Source organism: Melanerpes formicivorus, unplaced genomic scaffold (genome assembly GCF_026170545.1).
Source record: "Melanerpes formicivorus ecotype bairdi unplaced genomic scaffold, bMelFor1.0.p_v2 SCAF_8, whole genome shotgun sequence".
NCBI lineage: Eukaryota > Metazoa > Chordata > Aves > Piciformes > Picidae > Melanerpes > Melanerpes formicivorus.
Window position 1 is genome coordinate 16,785,549 of NW_027142360.1, and position 26,050 is coordinate 16,811,598.

Sequence of the window (26,050 nt, forward strand, 5' to 3'; positions counted from 1 at the left end):
ACTAGAGTGTTTTTAAACGCTGCATTCAGTATTGCCAACCCCAAGCCTTCAATATTAGATTCCCTGAAAACAAAGACTTTCTTTTTTTTTTTTTTAAAGTAGTAAATCTTGGAGTTCTGTCATTTTCTTCTGTTTAAGGTTTTAGTGTTTAGTTTGCGATTCCAAACACCATTATGAAACTACAAGCACCTTTCCTTAAAAGATTGGGGGTGGGGGTGGTGTTGTTTGGTGGTTGTTGTTTTTAAATTAAAGCTGAGCAAGGAGTTTGATGAGAAACACTAAATACCCTGAGCTTTCTACCACCCCGTGAAGATTGGCAGCATTTAGGCCTCTGGTTTTTTTTCCTCGGAAATACTGATCAGTGGTGACTGCACTACTCAAAATAGAAACTGTCCACTGAAAAACGATAGTCAGAAGAAGAGAGAGCATGATAATCTAGATTTCCACTGGGAGAATCCTAGATCAGTAATAAGGCGATTAGCCAGGTCTGCTGTCTTTATTGTACTGCTAAACTGAATGGGATTTTATTTAACAAGACTTTGAGCCCAGAAGATTTCTAAACCCAAATTATTTGTAGCAGTTAAGTGAAGATCTCCACCGATTGCCCTTGCAAGGCTGGGCAAACCTCTTACAATATTTGTTTTCATAGATATGTGAAACAAATGGAAAAAAAAAAATTGAATGTTTCAGGTTCACCAACAGCCACAGATTTCGCTCCTCATAGCAAAGGTGTTGCAGTCACATACGTACTTTTTCTGTGCTGCCTTGCCCAAGAACACAAAGGCGCATGTTCACCTCCCGGGGTGCGTGCTCAGCTCATATCAGTGCCGACAGAAGCCATGCGGGCGCGGAGTGAAAGAATGAAACACAAAGACCATCCAGGTCACAAAGAAAAAGAATGTGCTTAGAGTTGCTTTGAAAGCTGAACTGCCAGCTAGAATTGTATAAAGATATAGGCTCGTTCAAACTACTTCTGTCCTTCAAGAGTATGTTTGAGTAGAGAAATTGAAGTAGGGGTAGTTATCCGTGTTGTGGCTATGGTAAAGGCTACTGTCTCAAGGTAAAGCTATCTTTCCTGTGAAGAAACCAATCATTATGAAATCTGATGGGATGTGAAACTTGTATCTTTTTCCCGTGGAAGTGTTTTTCCTCAAAATATACTAATGGAATTTCAAAAAGAGGGCTTTTTTTTTTTTTTGGTCTGGCCGTAGTTGATCTCTGCTTCCCTCTCAGCTGGTGATCTTTCTCTGGTTTAAGCCAATTGCTAGACTGGCTATTACTTTAGCTTGACTGCATTTAAAGTTGCCAGAGTTATTTATTTAATGACTTACAAGAACGTGTCTTAAACATTCCATGCAAATCTAAATAAACATAAGAGCTTATTTAAAAAAAAACAAAGGTGGGGGCGGGAAGAGCACTGTATGATAAGATGCCTTCTGGAGCTATTGCAAGTACTCTTGTGTCGTGAAATCTATTGCATAAACTGACCAAATTCCAGCTTGTTACTTGCCAGTCTTCCCCTGCAGATGAACATTATTCCTTTCAGGAGGGCACTACACAGCTCTGATGCTTTGCTCTTCTAATTTTCCCCTGAAATGCATCTGTGCTCTCTTGCACGTCTGTTTTTGTGGTTGTGTGTGCTCCAGGGCAAACATTTCTTCACTCTCCCTGATGTGTATCCTTCTTCATAAATTATGGGAAGCAACTAATTCCCTTTCTGCAAAACAAACACAGACATGCATTTTCAGTCATTTAAAATCTATTATCCGTTCCCTGCATCCTCCTGCTAAACTTCTCCATAGCAGTTTCAACTTGTACTATTTTTTCTTGAAGATGAGTGACTAGAGTAATCCACAATATTCTAAATGAGGTTTAACCACTGCCTTCTGCAATAGTATTAATACTTCTATTTCTATGGAGGACTTATATAAGTCATGGGATGATATGAATCTCTGGGAGCAGAACTTAAGTGTGCTGTTAATTTCCATTACTTTCATCCATAACATCACCCAGTCCTTCCTCCTAACAACATTAGCAATTTCTCCAGCTGTATTCAAATCTTACTTGAGGATTTGTGGCAAACAGCTATCCATGGAATCTCCCATTTACAATTAATTTTCAAAGTATTTTTGGATTCCATTCTCCCATTTCTTATGTCTATACTTTTCCCTCAAGTCCCTTAGCCCTTTGATCCTCAAGTTTTTCACATTGCTGTCATGTCTGTTGAGAAATAGTATCCAAGGCATCTTTAGAGGTAAACACAGAAACGGACCAAATGTTATGCTATTTCTATGATTCAAACTGATAGTTAGGAAAAGATGATGTAATAAAATTATGATAGAGCAAAGCTTTGGCACAAGTCTTTCCATTTAAGACATCTATGACTGCTGCTGATGCTTCTGTGTCTGGCAGTTAATGGATGTCTTATCCAGTCCAGGCAATGTGCTGGAGATAGACCATCAGGAGATTTGGAAGATTGTTTCTACCTTCTTAATGATTAGTCTCTCATTTCTTTGCTCAGTGACAGAGGTAGTTCAGAAAGTTCATAACTGTATGTGTCACTAAGGCATCCAGTTGAGGATTCTGCTTCTGACAGAAACTTGTATCTGATCTTTTAGCTAAAAGTAAACAGTTCCACTGTAGTGCAAATGTGTAAATGTTTCAATGCTAATGTAGGAGAAGAAAACCTCATCAAGTCCCAGCAATCAGCTAGGCAGTCTCCTTGTACCCTAAACCACAATAATTAGTTGTATAAACCTGTATTAATCCAGGAGTAAATAGAGTTTGCTAGTCCAGAATTTTCCTTTAACACCTCTTACCCTGAGTAATAGATACTTCAATGAGAGTGGTATACTGAGACAGTCTTGCACAGTACTGTTTGTGTTGAATACTGTAATCATTGCTTTAATGAGTGTATTGAGACGCCAATGGCTTTTTTGTTTGTTCACTTTATTACTAGGGTCTTTTCACCTTATTCACTTGATGTTTGATGACTACGTATTGTACCTGCTAGAATCACTCCATTGTCAGGAGCGAGCTAATGAGCTAATGAGGGCAATGAAAGGTGAAGGAAGCACAGGTGAGTTTGTTCTTTTATTCACCTTTTGTTGCGTTTTTCCACTGGAGTAACTATTTTCTATGTTAGGACGTTTCTTTATCTAACCCAGTGAGATTTATCTAGCACTGACTCACTAGAATAGAAGTGATGTTGCCTTCAGTTTCTCTGCTCAGGGCAGACAGCCCCTTATAATGAGGAATCTTCAGAAATCTACCTTCCCTGCATCTCCCATTAATTGTGGTAAATTAAACTCTGCTGTCAACTTTGGGAGTTTCTACTCTTCATTTTAGCTGTGACTTAATTTGTCACCTTGCAGATTTATGGGAAGAACAACATTTCCGTGATTAGGGTAATATCTTTTATGTATTGAAAGATCTGGAATTCATTGCTTCCCATAGTCTCTTGAGTTTTTTACAAGCTGTTTATCCCTTTCCATATAGCTTTATAGTGTCATCCTCTTCAGTCAGTGAAAAGTTCATGGTCAAAACACACTGGAATTCCCTGCTTCTTTCCAGAGTCCTAGAAGGAGTAGGAGTGCCTCACTCAGATTAGACTCCTGATTTTTGGTATCTAATAGCCTGTTACAGGAACATAAACCTTAAGCTGTCTGTGCTTGAGTTTCCTCCCTATGAAAAGGAAAAAACACTTTCCTGTAAGAGGTTCTATGAAGGTACATTGAAAATTGCAATATTGAACATTATAGAAGTACTGTTTCAAAGAGTTGTGATTCCTGATATGCATTTCTTGAAACACAGCTTACAGAACTTAACTGCTTGCATTAATGCTTGGGGTTTTTTTGGTTTCTCAGTGCTCCTTTATTTTTTAACTATGTTTTATGATTTTTCTTTCATCCTGCAGCAGAATTACGAGAAGAAATTATTCTGAGTGAACCAGCTCCTCCAACTCCTTCCCCAGTGCCATTCTCCCCAGCTAAATCTGCCACCTCAGTAGAAGTACCCTCTGCCCCCTCGCCTGTCAGCAATCAGTCTCCAGAATACGGTGTCATAGCGGCTACAACAGGTAAGCAGGCTTATGGAAGCTGGATCTGCTTTTGCACTGGATCACTTGAAACTGGGCCTGAGAACATGGTGTGATGGCTTTCAAGAGATGAGAAGCCTTCACAAACAGAAATCCAATTGAAGTATCAATTATGCCTTCTCACTGTATTCAAACATGATAGTGCAAGCTAAGAGGAAAAAAATCAGATGTTTGGAATCCAAAAGCCTAACAGGACTTTGGCATATCAGAATCTGTTCAGTAGCTGAGACCTCCAGAGGAGCAGACCTATCACTTTAAATATCAATGGTTTTAAAAATCAGTCCAATTTTTTGTATTTCTAGCAATGCCATGAAAATAATTGTTTGTGAATATACCACCTCTGAGCATTTGCAATGACTTTAAGAGCAATCAAACTGCTTGGAAAACTGCATATGCTTCGAGGAAATATGCAAGATATTTTAGGGTTAAGTGAGGCTTTCAAGATCCTGAACTACTAGTGGTAGGTCAGGAACTCTTGGTTAAAATAGGACTTGGATATTTTGCAAAACATTGGAGACCTGAATATGCTTAAATAGCTGTTCAAGTTTCTCTTGGGAGTGTTTTACACGTCATTGGTGACTTTTGTCTTTCAGTGTTAGAGACTAGGAATTGCATGTCTGAAGCCTATTTTCCATTGCACACTCTATTACGGCAACTCATAATCTATTTGTACTCTGGTGGGCCTACAGATTGAAAAAAATCTGTGCAGAAAAGGTATTCAATTTACAGGCAGGATTGTCAGAAAACCATAAGCACAAAACCATCTTCTTCTTTCTTCTGTATAAATGGACAACCGTCCTCTGTGCTCTAATGTAAAATCAGATGCGGACAGGACAATACCTATGACAAAATAAACAGTCACAGGAATAAACAGGCAGAAATGTGAATGACTTTCAGAAGAAATTCCAGGCATCTGCTCCTCAGTGAAATGGGTGCACAATCAGAACATGGAAACTATCACTTTTGTGAAGTACTAGGAAAGTTACAAAACCTTCTTGAAAGAATGGCAGAAAGTGATGATACTGGAGAATTTGGCAGTAGCTGAAGGACTGATAAATCTTTCTGACAAGTGTTTTTCAAGTTTTCAAAGGCACCACAGGGAAGCACAGCACATAGCTGGTAGTGGAAACAGATTTAAGAACATTGTCCCTACATCAAAACCTAAGGTTTTCTCCCTGTTGGAGACTAGTGTATATTTAAGAGGGAAATAGGATGGAATTATGCCCAGAACAGTTAGATGCATGATTTCTAGACATGGCAGTTGAGCGCACTGCTTTGGATCAGGCAGCATTGGAGGTGGTGTGTTTGAGTCTGGAAATGTTGGGTTTGTGGGCAACTCGCTCTGCAGATGTTGTGGCCCAGTGGAATTGTGATGCTATAACCAGAACTTAGTATGATGTAGAACTGAAGTAAAAGGCTGAAAAGTAGGAAACTGTGTGCTCTGATGGTGCTGACAGGAATGGAGATTTGAGGGACTTAAGATTAGGCTGCAGAGACCATAACTCTGTGTGGCTTACCATAACTATCAAGCTAAAGCTTATTCCAGATTCATATAATAGTCTATTTATTGCCTATCTGGGTTTCCACCTTCAGTTTATTTGATTCAGATACTTAGGCATGAATCTGGGCAGGCCTGGAAACTACAGAGTTCTTGCCTATCCCTCTTGAATCCCACTAATCATGCAATGAAATGGATTCACACAAATACTACTAACACAATTCTTTTTTATTTTCATGTTGTTTGTTATTTTATTAAGACCTGTTTTATTTTATTAAGATCTGTTAAGACCAAGGTCAGCAAGTTTGAAGTTTCAAGCTAGAAAAAGGATCATTTAGGAGCACTGGTTGAAGGACATGCTCCCACAGAACAGGCAGGACAACGTCATGTAATTTTTTCCCGTGGCAGAACTTCTTAGGCAAGAAAGCTATTTACAATTATTTTACCTCCCCCCAGCTTTTCATTTGTAGGTTATTTTAAAAACTTATGTTTGTTTGAATTGGATTTTATTCTTAAGGTCTAATGCAGTCACACATGTGCAAGTGTGAAAATACTGGTTTTGACAAAGTTGTTAGTGCAAGTATTGGTCTGGTTAAGATTAAAGACAACTACATGGCTATTCCTGGTCTTAGTTTGGGCAATTAGTAATACCTCTATTTTCTATGTCCACCATATAAGACAAACCTTTTTTAGTTTGCCATTACAGTGTGTTACCCATTAGTTACCCATTTAGTTACCCATTACAGTGTGGAATACAGAGTGCCTTCACATAAAGTAATACAAAGCAACAACCATGTTCCAGCTGTAGGAAAATGCTATACTTTAAAATAGGAGTGCTGAAGATGTATTGCATATAAACAAACTATTCCATATTCAGATTTGTGGCATCAATGTATGGTATTTTAGAACAGAAATCCTTGTTCTGGAGGGATATATTTAACTACACTTTTGATTTTCTTATGTGTCTTTTATGAGGTAAATGTAAAACTCTGCAAATGCTTTGCAAATCTTAAGAACTAGTTCCATTGGTTACTACTGGCTCTCAGTTCCCCAGTTTAAGACATCATTAACTCTTTCTTGCTTGTGGCATTAGCAATAAAAGTTAACTATTAAACTTGCATTTTAACGTTTTTGCCTACAGTCAGTGGTCAGCCCAAACCCAGCAGATTTAACTGTTGCAATTAAATGATGCTGAGCAAAAGAAGGATAAGTCTTATATATAGCTTTCTGTGGTAGAACATCTGGCATGGCTCAGCTAACTTTCTTTAAGTTTTAAGTTACTGGACACTTAAAAGGATAATTAGATTCCATCCTTTCTAGATCACAAAGGCCAGATTAATGATTATTCAAACTGCAACAATATTGTAATAAAAGCAATAGCTATTTGGCTGACTATTCTCCCTTAAAGCCCCTCTTAAAGCTGTGGCTACTTGTTTGCCAATGCAGTAGTTTTTAGACAACCCAAAATGAGCTCTGAATTGCAAATAGTTCCTTAAATGTTAGTAAATTAATGCTGTTTACCCTTTAGTTTCAAGAAATGTATGTGTAAAATAATTCTTCAGGGCAGAAATCATCATTTAAGGTCATTGTTCTTCCAAGGCTAGGCTAGATATTAAAGATCTGGGAATTCAGCACAGGAGGTACATGCATAGAGCTATCACATCCCATATTTATGTTGTGAGTAGAAGAAATTTGTGTTGGTTGTTTTCTTTTTTATTCTCTAAAGCTTCAGCTCCTGAATTCATATGAATGTATGAGAACATCAGTCCTTTTTCTACAATCAGAGTTTAATTTTTGTAGCTTCAGAATATAAAAGTCCCAGGTCCCAGTTTCAAAAGGCAATTGTCCCTTTCCAGATGGAAGGGTTTGTGTTTTATCTAAGACTTATAGTTAAGATAATCTTTTTGTTGTGTGGGGGCAGAATGAGGGTCTGACTCCAGACTTCTGGTTGCTTGAGGTTGGCAGTGCTCCCTACTGTCAGATATAATACACTATGCCGTGTCTTGTAAGTGACCTGGGTAGTCATTTACTCCAACATAAAGCAAATGTAAAATGGCATGAAGCAAGTTTAGTTTTTATCTCTCTGTCCTGGTGTACATGATGACCCCAATGACAGCAACAGGACTGTTGTTGAACTGATAGCAGTTCCATTTGTATTTGGCTCTCTTACAGGTCAAATGGCCTCTTGGTTAGTATCCTCAAAATCACAATTTTTGTAAAAAGAGGAAAGAAAAAGGAGTGATAATAAATGAACTTTCCTATTTTAATCAAAACCTGCATGTTCAGAACACAAAGCTGAGCAAAGCGTTGCTCAATCACTATTGTTTTTGCCTATTTCAGAAGGCAGTTTGGTTGTGTTCAGTCAAATCCAAAAGAGACTTCATCTTCTTGAGTTCAGTTCTGCAGCCAGATGAGGAAATTATTCATATAGGGCTGGGACATAGGCAGGTATTAAACAGCTAACTATGAAAAACTTCCAGACTTGCTTAGTTTCTCCTTTTCCACCCTTTGCCACAATGTTGTCAGTATCATGGCTGAGCTGATATATACATATGCATCTGGAAGTCTGCTCTCTTCTCCTACCCTTCCTGTCTGTCTTTGTGACTAGGTTGCTGACAATAATGGTATCCCTTCTGCAAAGGCAGAGAAGTGAGACAACTGTAGATTCCCAAGAATATCCTTTAAAATAATGCTGGAAGAGCTTTCTGTCCCCCTGTAAATCCAGAGTAAATCCCAACTTACATTTTTGTAAACCATAATCTCCAAACCAGAGTGAGTATTTCCTAGAGCAGCTGTGTGAAGCACTAGCTTGTAGTACTGAGGACTGTTCTGCTTAGGAAATTTAAACAAAGACATTGACAACTCTTCCAGCACAAGACCTATTTCTCTGCATTTCTTCCAGTGATATCTGGACAGGCACAAAACATGTTGCACCCTAAATATTTATTTTAAAATTGAGCTGAGGTAGCTGCCAGTTAGACTTGAATACCAGGAGTGGCCAAGTCTGACTTCTCACAGGGTGCAAATTAAACAACTTGTTGCCCTGGACCCACTCATTTTCCTCAGACTGAGGTAAGATCCCTACTGTTGTTCAAAATTTAAAGAGCAGGCTGTCACAATGGCTGGGGCCACTCAAATTAGCCACATTTGGTAATATGCAAAGAATATTTTGGCCCTCTTTTTACCACTAGGAATAGAGCTAGAAAAGCCATGAGATTTTTGGCTCAATCACCACATGTTTTTCTTGGAAAAGAATAATATCAAGCCAAAGTTTTGGTTTATTGTGAATTCAAAAAGAGAAAAAGTGAAGAGAAAAATCAAACCCCAACAACCCAATCACATTATCCAAAGACAAGTATTAAGTTTTTCAACATCTTTGTTGTCCTGCTTTTCTTTCTTTTCTCTTTGTTATTTTTGCCTTTTGAATTTAGTGCTGCTTTGGAAAAAAGTTTCACATTTTCTTTCAGAAAATAACACTAGGAAAATAAGTCAGCCTTTTTAAATGGAAATATTTCTGCAGAGAAGTTGTTGATATTTTCAAATCATTTTTTTTCCTCTTGTTTTCAAGCAAAGCTGTTTGATGACTGCATAAGTCGTTTTGGTCCCTTTCACATAAATTGCTTCTTTAAATACTTTTCCTCAACTCAAGGAACCAGGACTGCTCATAGTCACAAACAGCACTTATGTGCTAGTGAAAATGTGTATGCCTCCTCTTTGGGCTCAGAGACCTCAATAGTGCACTTCAGTGGGATAACATGAAAGACTGAAAATTCCAGAGTCGATGACAGAAAGTGTGGGCATGTGAAAACAGGCCTAGCACAAATTATTCTTAGTTGTAACACATCCAATGATGTCTCTACTATAAGAGCACCTAAATCGCGCCCTGTTTCAAGCTGGACTTCGCTCATGAAGCTCAGAAAGCCTTCATTCATACCCAGAAAGAATAATTTCCCATTACAAAAGGCAAGGGGGGGGGGGGGGGGGAAGTCTGATTTTGCCAAATAAAATCACACAGAACCTGAAAAAAATTATTCACATTTGAGATAGGCTTTTCATTCCCAAAGCCATGGAGTGGGCACATACCTGGTAATACAATCACTTCCCCCTTTGAAGTAGACCCTTTCATACTACAGGAAGTCCTAGAATTCACACTGGGGGTAAAAAGAAAAAGGAGTCACCTCCTGCAACTCTTTTTAGATAATGAGAAAGAGTCAAGAGTATCCAGAGACCCCCCCAAACCAGTGTTCATATTGGGTTAAATTCAGTGTTCTGGTCCTCATTTGCAGGGTAATCTCATCCAGTATGGTCATGACCTCCAGCAAGAGCTATGTTATACTGGAACAATGGATCTGTCAGCCTCCTGAGTGAAAGGGGTGTGTGCAGAGGACAAAGGTTTCTCAGCAGCTGGCTGGTGAATCTGGAGTTCCTGCCTGGAAGGGATCAGGATGATTAAAAAACTCAGCACCTTCCAAGCAAAATGGAAAATCCACTTCTTTCCTTTGCTCTTCTCACAAATGTTCTACATGAAAAAATAAATTAAGTTCAGTCCCAATCACCTCAAAAGAAGAAAGAAACATTATTTGTGGGAAGAAGATGGCTAGGCTATTGCTGTCTATATATTTATTATAATTAGGAGATCTACCACTGTGTTGCCACTACAAAGGCTGGTACCTAGCTGAGTGGAACAAATACAAACTGCAAAAGAATTCAGTAAATTTATTTGCATAACACCAATCTTTTTCTAAGCCTTCATTGTTCTGATCATACTTCCTGCTTCAGTCCGGGCCTGATCAGCCTCAAAGATAAATGGGCCAGCAGCCTATTCCATGTGAGAGAGACCTCAGGGTTTGGTACATCATGCCAAATACAGTGATGCTCCTCCGTTTCTAAGTCCCGTTCCAGTTGTTCTGGGATAGTCTCTAATTCCAATGCCACACTGAAAGTTCACAATCTGAACTATTCCAGATACGTTTCTTACCTCTGGATCTTTGCACACTCCAGATGATCTATTTGTATGCCTTATATAACTGTTCTCTTCGCTTTGGTTGATGCTGTTTCCATTATCAGTGCCTATTAGGTTGCTTTCCTGCAACTACTTCAAAGCATAGCAGCCTCATTAATGGCAAACCCTGTTAGCTGCATTCCTTTAATACCTGTTTGTTTGCAGGAGCTATGCAATCCTACACGTGGTCACTCACCTACACTGTCACAACAGCTGCTGGGTCACCTGCTGAAAATTCCCAACAGCTGCCCTGCATGAGAAGTCCACATGTGCCATCATCATCTGTCACACACAGGATACCTGTTTATCCCCACAGAGAAGAACACGGGTAAGTCAATTCCCAGTGTCTTGGAGGTTTTTTTGTATTAACTTATGCTTAGGGTTTGTTTGTTTATGTGTTTGGGATTTTTTTTTAAATTAAATGAAATCTGTTTCTTGATGTAGAAAGTCTGTATTGCAGAGATACTCATATAATTTTTCTCTGGCAGTTGTTATTGTTGTATGATTACCTTATGCCTCAGCTTTTATAATTTAATTTAATCCTATTTAAAAACACACTGCATTTGGAGAATAGCTTATAGAAGACAAGGCTTTAGTGGATTTCTTCTCTGATTCCTGTTCTCCTGTGCCACATTCTATCCCAAAGGCTAGATGTGCCCAAAGGACAACCCCGTGTCTCAGGAGAGGTAATCCTTTTCCTCTGCCCAGCACTGCTGAGGCCCCACCTGGAGCACTAGATCAAATTCTGTGCTCCCCAACACAAGACAGACACAGGCATTCTGGAGTTAGTCCAAAAAAGGACCACTTAAATGATCCCAGGACTGGAGTGCCTGTCATACTATGAGAAGCTGAGAAAGCTGGGATTGCTTAGCAGCAAGAAGTGAAGAGAGGGCCTCAACAATGTGTATAAATACCTGGTGGAGGACATATCTCAGTATATTAGAGTTTGGAAGGGACCTCAAGAAATCATCAGGTCCAACCCCCCTGCCAAAGCAGAATTACTTAGGGTAGTCATAGTCTGCACAGGAATGCATCCAGGTGGGTTTTGAAAGTCTCCAGAAAAGAAGACTCCACGACCTCCCTGGGCAGCCTGTTCCAGTGCTCTGTCACCCTCACTGTAAAGAAGTTTCTCCTCACGTTGAGGTGAAATCTTCTATGTTCAAGCTTGAACCCATTGTTTCTTGTCTTATTACTGTGCACCACCAAAAAGAGACTGGTCCCCTCCTCTTGACACCCACCCCTCAGATATTTATACACACTGATGAGATCCACTCTGTCTTCTCTTCTCAAGACTAAACAGCCCCAGGAATCTCAGTCTCTCTTCATAGGGGAGATGTTCCAAGTCCCCTAATCATCCTTGTGGCTCTCCATTCTTCTTAATGGTGTGTAAATACAGGCCAAGTAGCAATGGGCCCAAAAACAAATGCAAGAAATTGTTTAAACATAGAAAAGCCAAAAAAAAATATAGATTTGTTTTACTGTAAGTGTGATCAGACACTGGAACAGGTTGCCCAGGAGGGCTGTGTAGTCTCCCTCCTTACTGACCCAATCTGGACAAAATCTTGGGCAGTCTGCCTTATCAGACACTGCTTTGAGCAGGGGTATTAGACTAGACAACCTCCACAGGTTACTTCCAACCTCAATGATTCTATGACTGCTCTTAGACCTGCTGGTGTAGGATACAACATGATGTCTCTAGAATACCATCTATAATCAAAAGAATAGCAGAAGTTTAAACTTCAAGCAGTGTAAAAATGACATTGAGCTTTCCAGAAACAGTATGTACAAATAGCTGTCATCCCTTTCTCACAATTCATTGGTTACCCTATTTGTTTCTTTACCATGGCATATATTTTAAGAGCCACTCAAGTTCTGTGCTGAATTAGCATCATCAAATGTTTGCATGACTACACGAAGACTGGGGAGGTTGCAGAAGGCTTTGATGTATCTTCTGCTAGTAAATATCCCAAATAATGGTGACCAATGAACACTGACCCTGCAGGCAAGGAAACTGCTCCTCCTTTACCTCTGGCTGTGCCTAGACAAGGAGCTGGGATAATAAAGAAAGTAGCCAGGTTCTCTGATCTCAAATCCCACTCTATTCTTGAGTGATCTGTGCTAAAGCTGTATATTGTATTCTTCAGATGTAAATTAATACATCTCTCTCCCTCCTAAAGAAGGAATATCTGACCCCAGTGCAAAGAGACACCTGAACAGCACAGCTAGTTCTTGAAGTGAAAGCTTACCATACTTCCTCAGCCTGAACTAGCAATTTCCTGGGAACATGGAAATAACAATAAAATAAAAAGGCACTTTCTCCTTTGGAAATGCACAAATGAGTCAGCAATGGAAAACTAGGCAGAGAACCTTGTTGAGTGTCTCAATTTGTTCCTGTGCTGAATACATCATTTCACTATGTGGCATGCTTCCCAGCTGGGAAATAACTTTCTTTAAAGGTTATATAAAATACCATTCTTCTATGCAAAAAAAAAAGTGCAAATGTGTATCTCAGAAGTTATAGAATTAGTAGTGGCACTACAATCATCAAGCACACTAAATGGTGTTTTTAAATGAATTTTTTTAGATACACAGGAAGTTACAACTATGGTAGCTATAGCAACCAGCATCCCCATCCAATACAGAGTCAGTACCCATCCTTAACGCATGATACTGCTATTTCTGGACCACTTCACTACTCAGCTTACCACAGAAGCTCTTCACAGGTAAGTTGTATTTATTACTTGATAATATGCTTGCTATAAGAGTCTAAGTAAGCTTTGCTTCTAAACTACTTATCAGCGTATTCATTGTCCGAATCAATAAGCTGTCACCAGCGTAGTCATTGATGGTCCCTAATTTTTGTCTTTTCTAATATGACCCAGATAGCTTTTCATTCTAGTGGAGATTTTTGATTTTTTTTTTTTAATCAGAAGTGAATTTTGATTGTACTAGACTCTAAAATTCAGCAGTTTGGACCACAGGAAATATTTCTGTGTTAAGGAGTAGCTGAAACAAAACCAAGCATAATCACTTGTGTGTTTCTTAGGTATTAGGAAGGGGAAGAGATTCCAAACAATAAATAGAAGTGTTTTCCTATAGCTAAAAGAAGATGCAGAGACCACAGTGAATTCTTCTGGGGCCTCTGCTCTTGAGAATACATATAATTAAGAATTTGCCAAAAATGTGTGAGTTCTGCATACAGTGTGAGCATCTTCAGGATGCCATTGCAAAGAGGTTCTGTTCAGTCTGTGTGCCATAGTCTCCTGCTCTAATGCTGGAAAATTATTCCAGTAACTCTTTCAGTTAACAAAACCCAGTCAGAAGAAAACAGCACAGATTAAGTGGGAAGATGATATTTGGCAACAGTTCAAAAGTAGTGGCACTGTAGGAGGACTTTAGTATATCACATACCTGTTGCTTCCCCAGTGTAGGAAGCTGCTTTCTGGATTCCACTGGAAGATGTGCAAAAGGTGGGTGCAGGCAGAAGGTGAAAGGACTGGGAGTGGTGTCAGCCACATGACCTCTCTTATACTCTCTCTAATTAGGGATCACTATGCTTCATTTTTGTCTCCTGTTTGGAAGTTTCATACCAGATGCAAAGATAATGATTTTGATAGCACTTTGGACATGTGAAATCTGCACCTCATTCTGGTCTGTGATATCAGTCTGCCATGTGATTTCAGAGTAGTAATTTCACTCTTTATGCTTCATTTTCCCTAACTGTAAGAGAAGAATAAAGGTATTCATCTTCTTAAAGCTTTTTGAAATTTGCTGAGAAGATTGTGCTGTCCAACTCCAATATGCTTATTTGAACCAGCTGAACAATAGCTCCCTAGCTAATGGAAAGAACAAGTTTACAACTTCTCACCTATTTGTACAGCACCTGGTCTTTCAGAGAGGCTACATTTGTTTGAGAGTTGTTGCAGCTGCTCTAACCTCAGCAGGAACAGTGAGTGAACATTTTAAGTACAGTGTTCTGTGACAGGTTTGTATTTTGTATACACTGGTTCCTCAGTGCAGGCCTTACCCTATTGTCTCAAGATTTTTTTTCCAGAATGCATCACTTTCTGGCTTAAAATTGGCTAGCCAATTTTCTTTAATCTGTCTTGGCCTTTACTGCAGAAAGCCCATGTGTGCTGGTTGTGAAATGGTCTGTAAGTCATGTAAAGAGGAGAACTAGGCTGTTTAGAAATGCTATCACCTGCACAGAGTGCAAGTCTACCCTCAGACAACTGTCTTTGTCACACTGACACAAACAGTGTAAGTCAGGCAAGAAATAAATAGAACAGAATAGAAATATAGCAAAGGAAGATCAATGCATTTGTAGTTTAGTCATGTTCTGGTTACTGTGTCTGATGGAAATACTAACATACATTAAAATCATCATACTGTAGCAGGCTCTCCATACAAGTGCAAATGTCAGATCACTTATTCATCTCTTGTTAGCCCTTGAACTGTCCTGGACACACCTGAAGAACAGCTATGCTTTAAGGATCACACTTCCAAGCAAAATTATTTCAACTTGTATTTTGCATGCTCTTCTTCATGCTGCTTGTGAAATGAGATGGATCTCACAGCAGGATACAGCTAAGAAAACCCTATCAGTGCCCTCATTCTGTACTGAAAGGAGCTGCAAACAGAAACTCTGCTTTCAAAAATAATCTAAAATTCTTGAATTATTTTAATGCAGAATGTGATGAGATTCTTTTTTAAAGCAAAGTGAGCTTCTGTAAAATGCCTGCCCTAATGATAAGTCCTTTCTTAGTTACTTTTAACCAACAGAAAATCAAAACATATTGTTGCCTGCAAAACCTAACAAGATGTTAGGGAACTACTCTTTGTCTGTCAGACTTTCTAAGGGGAATATGGGGCAAGGAGTTGCAATAGGACTGATGACATTGCAAAATCAAAATACAGGAAGCCAAATTTGCAATGAATATATAAACAGCTGCTGCTATACTGAAACTGGAGGAGATGCAATGTGTATGGCTGTGGTAATACTCAAGAAGAGGAGGCATTGACCAAAACTCTTCAAAAAGAACTCTTTGTTAAGATCTATATTCAGTCCAAATATAGAACTCTGGCTCAGCTTTAGCTAATGTTCTATCATGCTCTTTGGGATCATGTCTGGAGATTAACTCCTAAATAAAAATCTCTGTGTGGGGTAAGTTCTCTTCTACAAACATGGAATCAGAAAGACCTTGTCCAGACAGAGGCCTGAGCTGAAACAGGCAACATGTATTAAAGGTAGATTTTAACCTCTCAAAGAATTGTCTTTATGTGAAAGAGAGCAACATACTCCAGGTTTCATCAGATCTCATGTTTAGAGGCTATTTTCCATTCCAGAGCAATGTACCTAAAGAAAATGTTTCATTCATTTAGTAGAGCCTTATGATGGATCATTTCACAGATACAATTTACAGACCATCAAATAAAAAGAACAAGTGGAACTGGAACAAAGAGGATAGAAGGAGTAATTTTCTTTGGTTGGAAGTGGGGATCTGAACATCTGGGAAGAGGGAAAAGTCAGGTGAGGTTCCCAAGCCAATCCTATCTAACCTGGCCAGTGGCAAGTCCGAGTGAGTGGCTTCTGGATAATTTGGATCCCTCCCTCATTGCTAGAGGAAATGATAAGGCTAATGCTGCAGTGTCACAGCAGCAGACTCAGAACCCATTCCGTAACACATTGATCAGAGCCCTTGAGGTCACTGTTATCTCCTGTCTCTGCGACAGTTTTGGAGCTTAGCTTGGCTCCCAGAGGAATATAGCAAGTATCTTGCAGCTTTGGGCTAAATAGAAATTTTGACAAGCAGCTCACAGTTCCAGAAAGATTAGTAACTCTCAGAAGGACAAGAAGGCAAAGGAAATTAAGGACATGGCTTGTAAAAAAACTTCCTAGGAGAGTAAATATTCTGCTGAAGTAATATCTGCGGCAGCTAAGCTGGCATAAGCCTAAAACTGGCTCCTTCTGGCAGTGTAGGCTGACTAATTCCTGCTGATGGCTAAGAGTCTTTTTCTTGACAGGCACAGTCTGTTCAAACCTTGGTCTTAATCCGAATTTCTCCCCCCCCCGCCATTCATCGGCATCCATGAATAGTTCACAGAACATTTGCTTCCTTGTGATTCCAGGCCTGATTGCTCATTTCTTGACTTGGCTTACTGGCCAGGAGCCTGGCATGCACATAAAGAAAAGTGATCTGCAGATACCTGATTCTTTAAGCCATAGTGCAGAAGTGTCTGCAATCCTATGAGGCTATTCCACCATCATTCAGAAGGGGATTGTGTGTGTACATAAACACACCTATACTGACTTCATGTTTTGTCAGCTTCTGGAATTGGGAGGAGTACATTTGTATCAGGAGGTGCTTGTGCTGCTGTTTTTTTGTTGTCAGATTTGGTTTGTGAAGAGCATAGTTGGCTTCCATGGCCTGGACAGAACAAACCAGACCAGGAAACACTGCAGAATTACAATCTGCTGTTAAGTGGTAGGCTGGGTTTGCACCTCTTAGGGTCATAGAGAACACTGTTGGAACCACAGTTGAAGGAGCTTTAAGAAATATTCATACTCTGACTCTCCTAAACTGCTCTGAGGACTGTGGTGGTCTCTCATAGTTTCCCAGAAATGCCTTATGAGTTGCAGCACCACTTAGTTTCTCTGTGCATGTTGCATGCCACAATTCTACCCAACCATGTCTTCCCTTTTCTTCATAATGATTCTACAACAGGATTTACATAGGGGGAATAGTGTAAGAAAGTGAGGGAGCCAAAGAAGTCCTTTTCCAGGAGGAGTTTGTGTTTTGGTGTGAGTTAACATCACTCAGGCCCATTTACACCACAAATAAAAGAAGGGGGAACACATACACAGTGTTAAGTCCATGGCTATAGCAATGCAGTAAGAATGACATACCCACCCCAATAAACACTGTGTCATCAAATGTCTAATAAGGACAGAAATCACACCCATGCCACAAGAATCATTGTTCCTAACTGTATGGCTTCATAATGGGTTTGAGATTGTTAGAACATAATTGAAATAATTATGTATTGAATGCAAGAGGAAACAGATGTTGTAAATTCTTTTTAAGTCATTCCAAAGCTTCCAAATGCCACTCCCAAAAGTACCAAAAGCACATAGATTGACTTGAAAAATTCACCCAACCTATTTGACTGACTAATATTCACTTTGTGGAGGAAAAAGATCAAGTTAATGGTTATAAAGATACAGTCAATCTATAGCTTTGATTATGTCCCTTTTTCTTGTTTATTTTATTTTAGATTTTAAGCATAATTTTATGAAGTTGATTTACAGGCAGCACATCACAATTGTTGTAACTTCTGTAACAAATTACTTGCAAGTCCTAAAGCAGTGGCTAACCTACAGCATTAACTTACATTCTGCAAAAGCCTGAGCTATCACAATGTGAAGTCAGAGCCACATCCGTAAGGAAAATATTTGGCTGTTTGGACAGAGACACCTTTCACCTCCATACATAATATGTCAGTGAGATGAGGATAAGAATGAAGAGATCACTCTCCATCCTCACACTGCGGGAACTCAGTCTTCACTTTGTGGGGGGACATATTTAACATTGTATTTTCTAAAATAATACTAAAAGAAATTGAATTAATTGGACATTTTTGGGCAAGGCCTTAACAATAATCTGCTCAAAGTCTTCCAGACTTAAAGGGCTTCTTGTCTAGGTCTAACAGCAGCAGTAGCAGCAGCAAGTGCAAGTTAACCCAGAAAATGGTAATTTCCTGTCAAGAGCCCTCCAACAAATGTCGCTTTTATATCTGGCAAAGATCACTAGGCCCCAGTGTTTTGAGTTCAGCATGCTGAAGCACTCTTCATTAAACCGGATGTAGAGTGTGAAAGGTGATTCAGGCAGCATGGGCAGGCATCCGCCCAGATGGCTATGCTGTGGACACTCCAACAAGGCTGAATAGATGCTTCATTGGGTGAGTTAATAGTCAGGCAGGGGCCAATGAGTACTTTAAAAATATTGTCTTTCAATGGTCTCTTCACTGCAAGGAAAAAGAAGTCACTGACTCATTTGCGATTAGCTGACCTACCATTACAAAACTTTCCATCTTGCATTCAGTCATAACAGAATTTATTGTAAAATACTAGATATTTAAAGTCCATGTTATTTTCAGGCAATTATTCTTTTTACATTCATGACACATTCATAAACACAGCTGCATTGGGAGCACTTGAGGGAAAGAAAAATCAGCACTGTGTATCCTGTCCCCTCATGCACAGCCCTTAGTCCTGCCTTTTTAGTAAGCCTTAGCATGGCCTCTTGACTGCAGCTAGGAGGAGGATTATCCTTCCTTTTCTGTGCATCCTGAAGTTCATTCTGGGAGCCAAAGACTCATTCCCCCAGTGGCTTAGTTTTTGTGCTTCCAAACTGTGTAAAATATAACACGTGGCTTCCCCACATAATGTCATGTTCAACCAGGAGACCCAGCACAATATTCCCAGAATCTGTTTCTTTCCTCTTGCTTGCAGATAAAATTGTTGCAGTCTACAAAATATTCTAAGTAGAAAATTACCCCATCCAAAGCCAGGGCTTTCTCTTAGCATTTGTGAGGGATATGAAAGGAAGTAATTCCCTTGCTATAAGTCACAACCTCAAAGGAAAATTACACTGAATCAAGATGGCAAAGGATTTGGTTACTGTTTAACCGCAGAGTAGATCAACTATTGCATTGGGTAGAAGACAAGAGAGAATTTGACAAATATGGAAAAGGGACTTTTATTCAACTTGAGCCAACCTAACTAATGGATTACATCATATAGCAGGATGAAGAGGGGAAGGTCCATCTTCTGAGGACTTCTCATCTTCTCTCTTGAATATTTATCTCGGGGTTTGATAATTTCTTCCAGTGGCAGTAGAGAGAGCACAGATGACTCACTTTTATTAGATGCCTGACTTTTTCATAACTACAGGTGAGGAGAGATGAATTAATCTCTGAAGCTATAGTAATTCACAAGACAACTTATTTCCTCAGTATTCATTGTGGTAAGAGATTTGCTCATGAAGATGTTCAGGCAAAGGTAGTCAGCAAGCATTAGCATGAAAATGACTTTCATGTATTGCCAGTGCAGACCAGGAAAGCAGCATCCTAAATCTATTAGCTAGACTCACAAACATAAAACTACTGTTCAACTTTTTCTGGAATGTCTTGTGTTTACTTAGAATACTTCCAGGTTGATCATCCGTTGACAGAGTGCCCTGTCCTTAATTGATGAGTTAAAGGAGAGAACTCTGATCCTACATTCAAATCACCTCATTTGAAACTTCAAAATTTGAGTTTTGCTGTTGCCAGGCACTGACAGTTCTTATTTTCAGCAAAAGCTTCTAGAAAACCAACAAGTTTGGAAATGATTCTTCTGTAAAGGAACATGAAGCTTTCTGCAGTCAGTGCCTAAGCTCTGTCAATTTTTCTATTGAAAAGCCTTTCTCTGGGGCAATGAGGGAAATTTAGATGACCTTGTATGGAGTTGTTGCCAGTATTTTCAGTACAGCTTATTCTCATAGCTGTGTTAGCACTACCAGTTGAAGTATTGACATTCAGTATGGTACTGCCATTCACCATCCTGTTTCAAAACGCAGCTCACTGCACAGGTAAATCCACAGTCTGTTGTGATGAGAAGCATAAGCTAAACAACAACATTGTACAGCTTCCATGTCTTCCTTCTCCCCAGGACGTGGTGGAATATGCTAAGTCACTATCTACAATATGGTTGGTCAAACCCAGTCTTCTCTTCTCTTAGGAGTGGCCAGTGCATAGGGTTTGAGCAGCCTGAGGCTTGTGAACTGTTTGGATATGTCTGCCAAGGCAGGGCTGCCTTCCTGGCTGCAGTTTGAAGGGTGGAAGCAGAAACTCCTCATGGAGACATTGCTGTAATTGCCTGGGGCTTATGCAACAGTTTCTTATGCAACTGATTAACCCCAACACCATCCATGGTGGAGTAATGTAATGAGACCCTTTGGGAATCACTGCCATCTGCCTCCTAGAAGCAACCATGGCAACTTTTCTCTCCATGACTTCTCCATGAGGTTTTGCAGTCCTCAGCCACATAAAGTTATGGCAAGGTTTGTAAGCACCAGAAAAAGTGATAGTCACTTTAGTGACAGCCCTACCTTGGTGACAGCCTTCTGGTTAGGGAAATACTGCAACGTCAAACAATGCAAGATAACGAAATTTAAAATTATGACACATTTTGTAGAAAAGGTATAAAGGTGTCAAGCGTAGAAGATCTGAAGATACACGGCTGGCCAAGGGGAAGAAGAATCCCAGCCTTCTCTGCAATGCAGATAGACAGCAGGAGGACAAACAGGAAGAGCCATTTCTTAGGCTCAACACACAGATGATCTGCTCCTGTAAGACAGGCAATAAGATAAATACTGGTTAGGCAAACAATCACAAGCAGTTTACTTTCTGTTGCTGGGCATCTTGTGATAGAGAGGGCAAAAGCTGTTGCCCGTTTTCCTGTCTATCCTGTCATCAGCACATCTTCTTAGTGGGAGCCATTTGTCAAACTTCTTTGATTTCTAGTTTCCAATTGTCACTGTGAACAGCTGGGGAATAGCTGCTTCTTCTGCCTGCCTCTTTTCATAAGTTCTTCAATTAGCTGCTTGCTCTGAGGCCAGACCATACTATTTTTCTGGCAGGATGTCTTGTGAATATTTAAGAGGGAAGGTACCTTTCCAGTAATAAAAATCCTTTGCTCTCCCCCTTCAACTGAGTAACCAGAGAAAGGACATTTTATACTTGGGTGTTTTTTTTTTTAACTGCAGAGCAAGCTTCCAATTAAAAGCTATGAGAAAAAGATTAGATTAATTCAATTTATGCTCCCAGAATTATTCAATTATGCTTCCAGATACACCTGCCAGTACCTTGCTCTTCGATAAGTTAGTTCAATATTTAAATGCAGTGACTGCTTTATAAGACTTTCCTTGACATCTGGTTTGACTGCAGCCAGTAGTCATCTGATATTCCACCTTCAGTATGCCACCTAGATATTGAAGGGCTGCTAATTCATATGATTTTGGTTTTGTTAAACATAGAATTGTGACATCCCTCATTTTAAAAGCAATTATGCAGCAGATAATTCTTTAATTGTGTTTTCTTTGGGTTTTTTTACTGCAGTACCCTTTCAACAGCCCAACATCAAGAATGGAGCCCTGTTTGATGAGCAGTACTCCAAGGCTCCACCCCACACCAGTGACTCCTCGCTGGCCAGAGGTCCCAGCTGCAAACTCCTGCTACACAAGCCCACCCATGCACTCCACAAGATATGGAAACTCTAGTGACATGTACACCCCCCTGACTACACGCAGGAATTCTGAATATGAGCACATGCAACACTTTCCTGGCTTTGCCTACATCAATGGGGAAGCCACCACAGGTTGGGCTAAATGAAATGACTGGTAGCAGCTAAGCCCGTATACTGAAATTTGTGTTCTGTGGAACTTTTTATGGACATTCTTCAAGGGAGGTGAAGATGGAAAAGACCCTGGGCAGATAACTGTAGTTCATAATGTGGGCAGATTGCAGACCAGTATAACTGAATGTTCCTGTAGCCGAAAATTATTTTTGTGCTATTCTAGACCACTTTTGGGGCCAATCTGTGCCTTTTTCAATTCTGGCATGCAGGCCAATCCTGTGTGATGTCAGTTTGAGCGAGCCATTTTTGCCTCCCTCTCTTATTGACAAATGGTAATGAGTCTTAAAAAAAAAAAAATACTGGAATAGGATCTATTTATAATTTGAGTTAAAGACAGAAAGTTCACCCTCAGCAAAACTGTCATCTATTTGTCTTTTAAGCTCTTAATGCATGCCTTAAAGAACATTCTGCGAAGTCATCACTCATTCGTATTGACTCCACTATTTGGCTCCTTAAAAGACATGTGGTGTTGTAGGTTTTGGTTTCCCCCTAACTTTGTATATTGATGCACCTTTCTGTTGATCCAGTAAGTTTGATCTTTACAAAAGAGAAGACAAGACATGTAGCATTGAATTATACACTGCCTTAAGTTGACTATTGTTCTTATTATATATGTATTTGTGTTAAGTTTGCACAATCTGGAAAAATCTAATTTCTCTGGTCAGTAATGACAAGGTTAAGAAGGGACTTGGGGACTGGGAAGATTTTGGATTCAGAGCCACATATGTTAAATATGATGATAATGAAGCAATTATGTAAAGTAAATGACAATGCAAACATGGTTAGTCATTTGATTACCTATTGACAGGTATGAAACTGTTCTCTCAATTCCTTCACGTGGTGATAATTCTATATACTTCTACAAAAAGCAAAATTCAAAGCTGTGCCTTTGAACTTATTCTGTACTGTGTATGTGTGGAAAAATGTATTGTATTTTGGGGAGAATTTTTCTTAGACATTTTCTGTCAGATTTGTAGCTATTTGTGAGGTTTTGTTAGATTTTATTAACATAGCTTTTTCTTCTGTATTATAAAATGCACCAAACAATTATGGTGGACCTATTACCCTATGGGTAAGAAATAAATAAATGGAAATATGGCATCAGGCATCTTAGTAATTGTTTTGTAAATAGATCTTTGATAGCACCCCATTGATGATAACCATGTTTATGCCCAAAATGGACAGAAGCGTTATGTGTACAGTTGTGCAAGGTAAATGAGGGATTTTCACACTCAAAATAAAGTCCATGATATTAGATATCATCTAAATTTACTTAAATACATAAGCAAACCTTCAAAGCCCCTTAAATGTGACAATGCATGTTTTCATCCAACAAAAGACTTGAGAGCTTCTATAGTACACAGCACCTACACCCGTGTTTTCAGCTGCAAGTGCTCAAGGCTCTGACTGGATAGATAACTATTGCTTGGTTTAAGCCCTGCTGCTCACCCAAGCCAACATATTCACTGAGGCAGGTAAGATGTGCTTTACTCTTTACAGTACCTTCTAACAAAGATGTTGCCACTGGAATGTTAGAAGGGGAAAAGTTATTTTTCCTTAGGTAAGCTAGTAAGCTTATCTCCACCTTTAGGTACCTAGTGAAAATCTTGTTTCCTGTGCTTAGCGTCAGAGGGTCTCTGAAATGTTACCTCTGTCAGCCAGAGTTATTACCCCAATATACTTTCACTCTTCAATTTTTTTAAGGGCAAGGAAGATCAGACTTAGCCTAACTCATCTATTTTATGCTTATATATGTTATTTTCAGGCAAAACTGTCTACATGTGAATAAAGTAAGTCATGTGAGGAAGTTTGTTTACTTGGAGTTTGATGGATTTGAGACGATAGTCCTGCTTTGTGTGTTGTTACTGAAGATTCTGGCCTATTCACTAGTAACAAGCACAGAAATATCTGCCTTAGCAAGACTGTAATTAGCATGAGAAAGGCAGTCCCACTAGAACAGAAAAATCCACTTTCTCTTCTCCAGCAAATTCCAAATCTCTGCATTACATTGCATCTGAGAAGAGCCTCCTGTGCCCCCATTCACTCATCCATATTGCTGGAACATTGATCAATCTCCAGTTACTTGATGGACTGCTGACCATGACCTACCATGATCCCTCCAAGGACAGGATGCATTAGCGAGACATTTGTGGGCAGAATGGACCAGAAACTCAAAGCTAAGTCTTTGGAAGGATCAGGATGGAGCGAGATGCCCAGCACCACTCAAGGGAAGCCAGAAGCACTTTCTACATTTTTTACAATATTTTGTTGAACCAAATAAAGCCTAATCCCCATTGACTGAGAGGAAAGGATGAGCCTACATTTGAACTGTCTCCTGATGAAGGCTTTGAAATTTAAACTGGACATTCATGGAGAGCACAATATGTAGTACCAAACACAGCTCTACAGTGGTCACCATGTGCATCAGAACTGCTGTGCAAAGGAAAGCAGAGCCCCTCCTTGACCACTGCAGGTCAGAATGCACCATATTAACGTAAACTGACACAGCTTTCAGCTCACAGGGCTGTATACCAGGCTGTGAAGTGCAGCAGCTCATGAGAGGATGACAACCTTTTTGTAGAATGGATGGTTAGGGGCAGGAATACCTTAAATCATCCTGGTACAAACTGTTGAACCTCCCAAGTCAGGATCTGCAGCCTGTTAAGCTTTTCTCGTGCCCACGACTTCTTGCCTAGCCACATATTTATGTGTGTGTAAAGTAAACGTGACTACACAAACGTTTCTGAAGAGGTTTTTATACTACATGCCCAAACATTCAATCTCGTTTTCACTTTTTCTTTTTCTTCTTTCTTTTCCTTTTTTCTTCTTATTGTACTTTTTCTCTTGCTCACTTTCTCCCTTCTCACAACAAACACACATTTAACTAAAAGTGTGATATTTTTCACGTTAATTCATGCAACAAAATCCATATATATACTAACACTAGATATTATAGCATACTGGCATAACATGTGTAGTATTTTTAAACAGATTTATACACACACATACATGTATGATTGCACATAAAAATCCATTACAATTCTTCAAGATTTTTCATTACCAGGTAGAAAAAAGACTCAGCGGGGGAAGAGCAGTGAGAACTCCATTCACAGGCATGAATCCTGTTTTTGTCAGGCTACCTCTTGCTGCTAAGGTCACTACCCTTTGACAAAAATGGCCTCTGACCTCTGCAGCCCCACAATTCTGTTGTGACTGACCCTGAAACCCATGAAATTCAGGGGCAGACATTGCTTTGGAAGGTTTAGATAAAGCTGACTAACATGGGAAGGGCTCATGGTATGCACCCATCTGAAAAGGTCTGGCAGTTCTTTGCTAGAGGATGCAATTTATTCTGTCCCTTCTTTTCATTGGAATACTAATCCTTCATATGCTACCTAAAGTGGAAACTAACCCACACTGATGATGAATAACAATGTGCCTTTAAAGGGCAGTAACAGTTTCCTAGTCTAGATCTAGAGGTTCTTAGTATATATATATATAAATTGGTTACGTACAAGTGAGTGTTTTGCTGTGCTGCAAAGTACATCTAAGCAGGCTTATGTTTTATTAGAGAGGTGTAAATCAAAAAGCAAAGGATGGTTTTCCTTGTATTTGTCTCAGAAGCTGCATTGGTATACCCATGGACCTGACTCAGAAGAAATGGCTACATACTTCAGGCTGGATTTTGTTACTCCTTGCTGTCCAGTGACTATGTTCTGGTTTTGTACCTCAGTTCAGCCCAAAAGAAAAAAACAACCCAAAAACTAACCAGAAAGTTTAGATCCTAGTTTAGGTTTGCATCTTACACACAGGCACACAGCAACACATCTTGGCACCTTCAGAGCTCTTTGGAACCTCTGTCCAGCTGCAGATGGAACCTCCCTGTTCCTATGGTATCTTCTGCCATGGAACTGCTAATTTCTGAGCTGAAAGGTTTGTCTTCATGACCAGTGTACTTCCTGAATTGCTGCTGAAGGAATAAATACTTCAAGGAGA

General features: G+C 39.6%; 1 protein-coding gene across 2 annotated transcripts in view; it reads left to right on the forward strand.

Moving 5' to 3' along the window:
* Positions 1-23,155, forward strand: part of RFX4 (regulatory factor X4) — an 89,835-nt gene extending 66,680 nt beyond the window's left edge. For both annotated transcript variants that reach the window (XM_068141693.1, XM_068141692.1), the window contains exons 14-18: positions 2,960-3,079; positions 3,917-4,078; positions 10,762-10,924; positions 13,181-13,319; positions 21,757-23,155. In XM_068141693.1, the coding sequence (XP_067997794.1) occupies positions 2,960-3,079; positions 3,917-4,078; positions 10,762-10,924; positions 13,181-13,319; positions 21,757-22,029 (857 nt within the window). In that variant the 3' untranslated portion in view covers positions 22,030-23,155. The remainder of the gene's footprint in view (positions 1-2,959; positions 3,080-3,916; positions 4,079-10,761; positions 10,925-13,180; positions 13,320-21,756) is intronic.
* Positions 23,156-26,050: the final 2,895 nt, after the last annotated feature.